At 41.6% G+C, this 10,716-nt stretch overlaps 1 protein-coding gene across 1 annotated transcript; it reads left to right on the forward strand.

Annotated features, from left to right (window-relative positions):
• Positions 1-5,666: 5,666 nt before the first annotated feature.
• Positions 5,667-8,872, forward strand: LOC124037161 (protein mago nashi homolog). Its single transcript, XM_046351826.1, has 5 exons — positions 5,667-5,866; positions 6,253-6,311; positions 7,857-7,967; positions 8,323-8,405; positions 8,649-8,872. The coding sequence occupies exons 1-5, from the start codon at positions 5,776-5,778 to the stop codon at positions 8,746-8,748; spliced, it is 444 nt and encodes a 147-aa protein (XP_046207782.1). The 5' UTR covers positions 5,667-5,775; the 3' UTR covers positions 8,749-8,872.
• Positions 8,873-10,716: the final 1,844 nt, after the last annotated feature.

Here is a 10,716-nt window from a genome sequence, read left to right on the forward strand (position 1 = left end):
GACGTTGATATACCTTAGAGCACTAATCATGTTTGACATGGTATAGGATACCACTTCTCGCATTCCTTTACTCTGTTATCCCCCTTTATCCTTTGCCTCAGTGTTACAAGCCTACTCTTGAGCGAGTGAAAGGGAAAATGTTCACAGAGTATCTGCCTTTTGCTCACCAATTCAATGGATCTAAGCAACTTAATCTCCATCTGAAAGAAGAAAAAAAACGGAACTACTTGACTTCACAAATCAAAGCAGTGTTCTTAGTTTGTACATAGTGTGGTATTATTTACCCTCCCGATGTTGCACTTTTTCAATCATTTTTCAGTGCTTTCACAGTATTTGCTTGTTACCATGCATCTTGGAACAAACAACCTAAATGTCAGAACGTAAACTGAGATTGATTTGTCTTTTTCAATCTTTACCTCGGACCGGTTTTGTGTATGGTGGCTGACAACCCCACCAAATAAATCAACCGCGTTCTGTACTTGGCCACATGGCCCCTCTGAAACCGTTACGCTGTAGTTTGTGATGCCCCCATGACAATATAATTCTTTCAGGGTTCCTACTTATAACATTTTTTTATTTTAAAGCTCTTGAATGATGGGATCACTAGAATGCCTCTGTCTGAACATCTGTGAAGTACATCTTCTTTACATAATGTTCTATCATTGAAAGGGTTCATTTGATAGCGGTGTTTTTAAGCCTACAAATATTGTAGGTTGTCTTGAACTGCAGGATTTGAGGTAAATTTGCACTTTTAAAAAAGATGGTGATTGTCCACATTAGTAACAATTGATTCAACAAGCATTAATATATTTAGTTGCTCTTTAGAACTAATTAACAGTGTATTTCATCAATGTACAACTCTGCTTTGTTTTTTTTTCTACTACTTTTGCACCACCAAAACATTTTCCTTTAGGAGTAGGCTCTCGGGTCATTCATATACTTGAATTCCACGTCAAATTGCCCACCATATATTGTTTCATTTATTAGGGATGTATTCAAGTCAATCAAAATATACTGCAATATTCCCAGACTGATAAAAAAATGAGGTTATGGTCTTAACATTCACTCACTGAATTGTGCTAGTAGTGTTATACTAAAGGTTGTACTGTATTGCAATGGGTAGTCTACGGTTACAATATTGTTTTGCTTTCAGACATATAGATATTTTTAAAAAGTCCTGACTGCTGTGATGTTTCCTACCTCAACATATTTGATACCTGTATGCAAAGTGTATACTGTAGTTATTTTTCTTCTAATTTCCAGGGCCAATGACGGGCATGTCACAATGTTGTTGTCCATCAGTGCATCATCAATACTTTTGCTATTGTTAGCTTCAAATTGATTGACCATTGAAATGAGAAATGGTTTCTAAAGTACTGTGTTCACTCCATGATTTAGCTCTCTAATTTGTGAGATGTAGAACTAGAGAAAGTGAACTTATTGATTCACACAGCACAGGAACTTGAGATTTTGCCTTTGAAGAGAAAGGAAAGACTATGAATATAACCCTAAACACTAGTAATACGATGCCTCACTTAAGTGTGGAGGAAATGGCCTAACTTTAATTTCAAAGGCCTTCAAAAAGTCAGTCAAGTAGTATCTATCTGCCATCTTGCAGACGTTCAGTAACAAATTAATTCCCTTGCTCAAATATATTATAGTCCGAAAGGCTGTGGATTGTCTGTATTTATGAAGCAAATGTTGCTTTGTGTATTATTGCATACATTTAGCTTCAATGTTGGTGATGAAATCTGCTGTAAATCTCTGCTCATTTAACTCAATGACATGATACCATATGTGCTACTTGCTTACAAGAGCTAGCTAGCTATTGTGCTGTATTTGTTCCATGATCAGGGTGTAACAGTGAATCAATGAGACAGTCAACTGCCTCAGTGTGAACACTGACTATGTATTTTAGAATCAAACACATTGAAAATAGTAATGTGCTATACAGCAGTGGTGGAAAAAGTACCCCATCCCTTCTGCCTCTGATCTGGTGCACACTCCTGACACTCAGACATCATTTACAAAATATGCATTTGTGTTTAGTGAGTCCCCCAGATCAGAGGCAGATCTTGATAACTGTGAATTGGACCATTTTTCTGTCCTGCTAAGCATTTAAAATGTAATGAGTACTTGGTGTCAGGTATGGTATGGAGTAAAAAGTACATTCTTTTCTTTAGGAATGTAGTGAAGTAAAAGTTGTCAAAAATATAAATAGTAAAGTACAGATACCTCAAAAACTGACTTAACCAGTACTTTAAAGTATTTGTACTTAAGTACTTTACACCACTGCTATACAGTATGTGAAGAATGAGGCCTTTGACACATAGCGCAGGCATTGTTGTACATGGCTCTAGCATGGAAGAGACCTGTGATGAGAGAGGAATAAATAGTATGACTATAACCAAAACTATTACCAGACCAACAAGTAAAACAGAAAACCAGGTTACCTATCAAGTTGTGATGACCATGACTTTACTGGTTTAACTGAAAGTTGAAATTATTAAACAGTAAAAAGTAGGGAGATTTTCTGGTTGACACACCTGGATATGACTACATGAATACAAGAGAATTCATAACTTTATTATAATGTACATGTATTATCAAACAGGTTGTGTATCAGGAAACTGCAATCAAATAATGAAATAAAGTTTTTGTACTATGTATGCTATGTGTATGTGCTTTCTTTACGAGATTCAGAGATGGACAAAACAATAGAATTTGATTGCCAGTCATATGGAATATGCAGAATAGAATAATATAAAAGATCAGTGAAACCCAATCATGAAATAACATGATGTTTTAGTCATGGAAAGATCGATCTATTACTTTGGTTTAAGTGACATCGCTGGTTAAAATCAGAGATCGTTGAGGAGATGGAGAAACTCAATAAGAAATCATTTTAACGTTGCCCACGCGTCGTCAATGGGCTGCGCGCTGCATTCTGGGAGACTACGGGACAAGGAGTGCACTCCTTCAAGCAGTCAATTGGGCGCTTGCGCAAAAACACAACATTAGCATGAATTACGTCAACAATAACTACAATATTTCGAATATTTTCCGAGATGTGAGATAATGAACTTGTTTTCTGTAAAATAATATAGCTTGAAAATCGTGACATTGCGTACTTTCGAGGAAAATAGGCAGGTTGTCGACTCATACCCTGACTTTCAGACGGAATTGCGTGACGATTCTCTTAGCAACCGCCTGATACAGCATAACCACGGGAACGCGATTGGTTAACAGTCGGCTGGGTGGGGCGTAATTACGTCTCTATTCTCGGCTGGTGGGATTCCTATTTCCTCCATTCTAAGTATCTGTTCAAATCCACATGCTGCGTTCAAAACAACTGGGAACTTGGAATTAAAACTAGCTCCGACTCTGAAAAACAGAGCTCGGACTTTACGACCAGATGATCACTGACGCCATGATTTGACCTCATATTGTTCCAAGTAACCAGTTGATTTGAACGCAGCAACACACGGCTGATCCTGACATCATTGCAGAAATATTGTAGGTGGTAGGCGTGGTGAAGTTCTTAAGGTCCTTGTGTAATTGTTAATGTGATATTATACCCCCTAGCTCGATTGTCCATTGTTTGTAATCTATGTATGCTTGTGTTCCCTCATGTGCTTTATGTATTGATTTGTTGTTAATAAAAACAATAATAATAATAATAATAAAAAGGTGTGGTGAAGTTCTCGGAGCTGGAGCCTTGCACCGAGGGTCAGGATAAAGATGAGTCTGTGGCAGTCGGAGTGAAGTTTTTGGAAAAAGTGGACCCTTGCGTTTTGAATGATACGTTTTTTTCTACCAGGTAAGTTGACTGAGAACATGTTCTCATTTACAGCAATGACCTGGGGAATAGTTACAGGGGAGAGATGAATGAGCCAATTGTAAATTGGGGATGATTAGGTGACTATGATGGTATGAGGTGCAGCTTGGGAATTTAGCCAGGACACCAGGGTTAACACCACTACTCTACGATAAGTACCATGGGATCTTTAGTGACCACAGAGAGTCAGGACACCCATTTAACTTCCCATCCGAAAGACAGCACCCTACACAGGGGAATTGGGATATTTCTTTAGACTAGAGGAAAGAGTGCCCCCTCCTGGCCCTCCAAAACCACTTCCAGCAGCATCTTGTCTCCAATCCAGGGACTGACCAGGACCAACCCTGCTTAGCTTCACAAGCAAGCCAGCAGTGGGATGCAGGGTGGTCTTCTGCTGGAATACCACCCTGTGGTGTCAGGGTGGGTGAAAACAGAGTTGAGTGCTGCGGAATCGGTGAAGGTAACCAGAAGTGGTGTTGTAATAATTGTTTGTTTTTTTGCTGGTCAGACGGAGCAGGCGCTCTGTGTTCAAGGAATGGGGGCAAGAGAATTGTTTTGCTCTCGAGAAAAGTACACCATTGAAAGGAGTGAATACTGGGGTAGCGGTAAATGTGGAAGCTGACCAACTAAAGGGGAAGATTCCCAGCGTTTGATGCTTGTTGTTTGGTGCGACGCAGGCAGTGTGGCATGAGTGTTGAAACAGAAGTCATTATCTAACATTCCAGTGTTAATGCTAAATTGTAATAATTTCGCCACTATGGCCTATTTATTGCCTTACCTCCCTAATCTTACTACATTTACACATACTGTATATAGATGATTTTAATTTTGTGTTATTGACTGTATGTTTGTTTATCCTATGTGTGTCTGTACTGTTGTTATTGTCGCACTGCTTTGCTTCATCTTGGCCAGGTCGCAGTTGTAAATGAGAACTTGTTCTCAACTGGCCTACCTGGTTAAATTAAGGTGAAATAAAAAAAAATGTTCTTTTGAGTTTTTATGTTGAGTCTTTGCCCGACAAAGTGATGTTAGGATATATAAGTTATCCTGTGCGAGCTTTTGTGCCCGAATACATTAGGTTGTTACAGGTGTCAAGCTTATGGGCATGTGGCAGCAGTGTGTATGTAGGTGGGAGGTCCCTAGGTGTGAGAAGTGTGCAGAAGGTCATGAGACAAAGGAATGTATAGCATTGGGGAAAGTAGTGGTATGTGTTAATTGTAGGGGTGCCCATGGGGCTGGGATTCAGAAATGTCCCGTGCGAGACAGGCAGGCTGAGATTTCCAGGGTTAGAGTAGTGCAGGAGGACTGTGGATTGTGGACTACAGAAATAAGAGGACCGAGCACGCCCCCATCTTCATCAACAGGTAACCAAATGGTTATGCGGACTATTTGCATTGTGCCCCCCCCCCCCTCACACACACACACCTCTTGTTACGCTGCTGCTACTCTCTGTTGATCGAATATGCATAGTCACTTTTTGATTTGATTTATCAACTGTACTGCAGGGCTGGACCGTAAGTCACAGACAATAGAGGTTGTGGTGGCAGCTGCAGAGAGGTATTTGGGTGTGCGAGACTTGACATCAGAAGAGTTACAGGGTGTGTCAAGTGGTGGTGTCCCATCCTTTCAGGCTGCAGGCCTTAGATGGTAGGGTATTTGTTGTATTCATTCGTTTTTTTTTGTTTTTTTTTCTCATTTTTTCAAGCAAAGTATAAGGGAGTTATACTCCAGTCGAGTAGGTGGCGGTAATGCAACATTTATTGGATGTTAAACCTCATCGAATAAGATGACATCACTGCAATGCGACAACTCGTATGAGATCACAGAGAAGCGCCCCCTCACGCATGCGTGTTCAGATTTTCTAAAATACCGTCAAGGAAGCAGTGTGCTTTCGTTGATTCTCAAGGACCGCGCAAACACTGAATTTGCAGTTTATAATGTCAACGAGTGACTTTTATTTGAGATATTATGTCGGGCACAAGGGAAAGTTTGGACACGAGTTCTTGGAATTTGAGTTTAGACCAGACGGTAAGTTAGGCGGCAATTTGACTAATTAGCAACATTAGCCAGCTAGCTAAGCATGCAAACGACTGCTTGCTAGCGGCATTTCCAAATTTATTTTATCGCAATTATAGCTAGTTTTTGTATTCGTGTGTTCAGTTATAACATGATCTCAGAAATACTTCAATTGCATAGTTAACCATAACCTCACTCGTTTATTGTATCCAGTTAGCTGTGTAGCTGGTTAGCAAACTAATGTATCCAAAATGCTTGGTTAGTTTACAGTAGGTTTAAACACTTCTGTGAACTAACGTTAACTAGTTATAAACAAATAACTTCTATTCAACAATAGCAGTGTATCAGCATTAACAACAAACGTGACGATAACGCAATAAATGTGACTATCTTTTCAGGTAAGCTGAGATACGCGAACAACAGCAACTACAAGAATGATGTCATGATCAGGAAAGAGGTAACTTATCAAACTTACACTGAACAAGGATATAAACGCAACATGAAACAATTTCAAAGATTTTACGGAGTTAGAGTTCATAAAAGGAAATCAGTAAATTCCTTAGGGCCTAAGCTATGGATTTCACATAGCCGCGAATACAGATTTGTATCGATCACAGAAACCTTTAAAAAAAAGGTAGAGGCATGGTTCAGAACTAGTCAGTAGCTGATGTGACTGCCATTTGCAGCGCGATACATCTCCTTCGCATAGAGTTGATTGTGGCCTGTGGAATGTTGTTCCACTCTTCAATCTCTGTGCGAAGTTGCTAGATATCGGTGGGGACTGGAACATGCTGTCGTACATGTTGACCCAGAGCATCCCAAAAATGCTCACATGTCTGGTGAGTATGCAGGCCATGGAAGAGCTGGGACATGTTAAGCTTCCAGGAATTGTGTACAGATCCTTGCTACATGGGGCCGTTCGTTATCATGGAGAAACATGAGGTGATTGTGTCGGATGAATGGCACGCCAATGGGCCTCAACATCTCATCACGGTATCTCTGTGCATTCAAATTGCCATTGATAAAATGTAATTGTGTTCATTGTCTGTAGTTTATTCCCGCCCATACCATAACCCCACCGCCACCATAGGGCAATCTGTTCATAAAGTTGACATCAGCAAAACGCTTGCCCACATGTCTGCCATCTGCCCGGTACAGTTGAAACCAGGATTCATCTGTGAAGCGCAACACTTCTCCAGTATGCCAGGTGCCAACTGAAGTTGGTTATGACACCGAACTGCAGTCAGCTCAAGGCCCTGGTGAAGACAACTAGTACGCACATGAGCTTCTCTCAGACAGTTTGTGCAGAAATTCTTCGGTTGTGCAAACCCAGTTTCATCAGCTGTCAATGGCCGGTCTCAGACAATCCTGCAGGTGTAGAAGTTGGATTTCGAGGTCCTGGGCTGGTGTGGTTACACGTGGTCTGCGGTTGTTAGGCTGGATGGACCTACAAACATTTTTCTAAAAGGACAAAGGGGGGTGGCTTATGGTAGAGAAATGCACATTAAATTCTCTGGCAACAGCTCTGGTGGACACTCCTGCCGTCAGCATGACAATTGCACGCTCCCTCAACTTGAGACATCTGTGGCACTGTGTTGTGATAACTGCACATTTTAGTGGTATTTTATTATTCCCAGCACAAGGTGCACCTGTGTAATGATCCTGCTGTTTAATACGCTTTTTGATGTGCCACACCTGTCAGGTGGATGGATTATCTTGGTAATGGAGAAATGCTCACTAAGAGATGCAAACAAATTTGTGCACAACATTTGAGAAAAAAGCTTTTTTTGTGCCTATGGAACGATTCTTGAATCTTTTATTTTAACTAATGAAACATGGGACCAACACTATACATGTAGCTTTATTCTTTCTTTCATGTTTTAAAGGATTTCTTGGTTACATTGATCCGTGTATGGCCCATCAATCCAATTTCTATGTGGGATGCTGCTTCAAACGATTGAAAATGCCATCAAAACCTAATTGGGATTGTTCTCCACTATAGGCGTACGTACACAAAAGTGTGATGGAGGAACTGAAGAGGATCATAGATGACAGTGAGATCACCAAGGAAGATGATGCACTGTGGCCACCCCCAGACAGAGTGGGCAGACAGGTCTGTCCATTCACTCACACGTACCTAAATAAATACTGATACTTGTAAAAGCATGGTGTATGTTGAGGAAAGCAGAGCGTCTCCTACTTATTGTGCTCTTGGTAATGTCTAGCCACGCCTGTTTACTTAGTGATTTTAGCTCTCATGGGGTTGTGACCTCGGTCCCGTCCTCATCAGACTTATACAAATCTGTCCAACAAAATGAATGTGACCGGTGTTCAATTCTGACCCTTTCATCACAAGATAGGACCTGGGCATAACCCCAGAAAGTTGCAAATATTTAGTCAAAGTTATTTTATTCATGGCTTCAATTACTAATCGTGTCTGGGGAGAGTTAACTTTTCTGAACTCTTAGGAGCTGGAGATCGTCATTGGGGATGAGCACATTTCCTTCACAACTTCCAAGATTGGTTCCTTGATTGATGTCAACCAGTCGAAGTAAGTAATAATACTACCTCAAATGATCTGGGAACTCTTGGAAGGATATATTCCTCAAATTTCCAAATGGACTCCTAGCCTCTATTTAGTAGACACTGGTTGAGAACTGAAGATTTCATAGATGTAAGCAGAATAGTGTAAATTATACCTAGCTTACACCTATGTAATGCATTCAGTTCTGCATAGTGGGGTTGATGTGGAATTGGGGGGGCCAGCTTCCTAAAAACAAGTTGTGTTTTCCAGGGACCCAGAAGGCCTCCGCGTGTTCTACTACCTGGTCCAGGATCTGAAATGTCTTGTCTTCAGTCTCATTGGGCTACACTTCAAGATCAAGCCCATCTAAGAGGAGTGGATGGTTTTTATCTGTTGGAAAATGTTTTATGTTTGCGCCGATTACAACATTTGTACATTTGCTTTTGGTCGATCTGTTCTTTTATTTTTATTTTAAATAAATGATTGGAAAAATGCCATGTTTTAATAGCCTTGATTATCTATACATTTTTACAGTTACTTACTGGAAGCCATAGCTGTGGTTTGGTTGATCTTTGGTAGTATGAAAAACAGGTTGGAGAATTGCACACTACACTCTGTTGCTCTTGCCATACAGAGGTCAGTTTATTTCAGCATTTAGCTGAGCACACATGAACAGGAAGTTGTTAAAGGTGGGCTGAACTTCCTGATTTGGCCTCTGTTTCAATTCTCATTAGGAAATGTGACAGAATGAGATTGTGTGTCCTTTGGTCTGGGTGTCACTTGAAAGTGTATGTGTTCAAATATGGGAAGCGTTTGTATTTCCACTGCCAAAACAGTACACAGTCAGTCACCCTTCTAGATAACTTGAAACTGTCTAACCAGGTCTTGTCTGGTAGTAGCCTAGACCAGGGTGTACGTTCTGGTTTTTGTCCTAGCACTACACAGCTGGGGGGGGGGGTGCGTCAGTTAAAGGACTGTCAATAAATAATGCAATGTAAATGAGACGTCATGTTGTACACCTTTGACCATGGGTAATCCGATTGGGTCACGTGTAAATGAGACTTCATGTTGTACACCTTTGACCATGGGTAATCCGATTGGGTCACGTGTAAATGAGACTTCATGTTGAACACCACCGTGCTACTCTGAATATCATACATTATCGATATATTACTAGATTTATTTTCCATATCAAACTAAAGGTCTTTACATGAGGTCATTCATTTAAACATACTCCAATATAAAAGTTAGCATTGTTAGTAGAAGGCTCTTGATAGATACATTGCAATGCCAGTTAGAAAGGGAAGGAACATTGGTTTGAACACACTTGGAGATTCCATTGTTCTTCTTTCAGAATGTATTTGATGGGTATTTTCTTGGGCATTTATCATGAATTTGATATGGACAGAACATTCATAGTTCTCTACCTGACAGTATAGGAATATGCCCTCTACTGACCTATGCAGAGCTTGTGTTCTGTATCCCCTCTTATTAATCGATACCATCACTTCAAACCCACACTACGCTTGAGGTAAAGTACCTTTAAAACCTGACATTCACCCCAATGTACTATACAACTGCAGTCAATCATCCTGTGGTGAATCCCAACTTCCACTACAGTCTCATTTTCACTCGATGTGAATGGGTGATTGAATGGGTTACCTCCCAGCGCCATCTCTGGCTGGCCCAATCCCGTCTGCCAGCTGCTCTCCAGAGCACATTTACCACTCACCCCATCACCCCAGGGCTGGCGTTTGGCCCAGGGGTTGATGACATTCTAGAGCAGACCAATAAGGTTCATAGGGACCGTGAGACCCTGAGACGGTCCATGCCGCCGCCTCAGGCCCTGGGTTCAAGGCAGGCGAGCCGTCGCCACCGACCTGCACCCGAACGACGGTGGGGTCCCTCTCCTGCCCCATTGCCTCATGCTAAGGGACGACAGCGGGGAGGGGGACGACAGCGGGGAGGGGCACAGCGTGAGGTGAAGCAGCCTGTTTTTGCCCACACGGGTCTTCCCCGTTTTTTGCAGAGGTACTGGGTAATTTATCCCTCACCGGGTTCCTATTCCTCCAAGCAGGTCACGACATAAGCTCTCCCAGGGCATCAGAACGGCTCGGTGGAACGGCTAATTGGGTTCTACTCCACTTATTTTGTTGTTCTAAAAAGAGACGGGAGGTTCTAACCGATTCTGGACCTCCGCAACCTCAATGGGTACTTGAAGGTACTGAGGTTCCACATACTACCCTCAGCCACGTGTTGCAGGCCGTGTCCAGGGACCAGGGGTTTGTAATGCTGGACCTGAGGGATGAGTACTTCCGTGTTCCTGTTCAACCAGCTC

The sequence above is a fragment of the Oncorhynchus gorbuscha genome, linkage group LG06, assembly GCF_021184085.1.
Source record: "Oncorhynchus gorbuscha isolate QuinsamMale2020 ecotype Even-year linkage group LG06, OgorEven_v1.0, whole genome shotgun sequence".
Classification (NCBI taxonomy): Eukaryota; Metazoa; Chordata; class Actinopteri; order Salmoniformes; family Salmonidae; genus Oncorhynchus; species Oncorhynchus gorbuscha.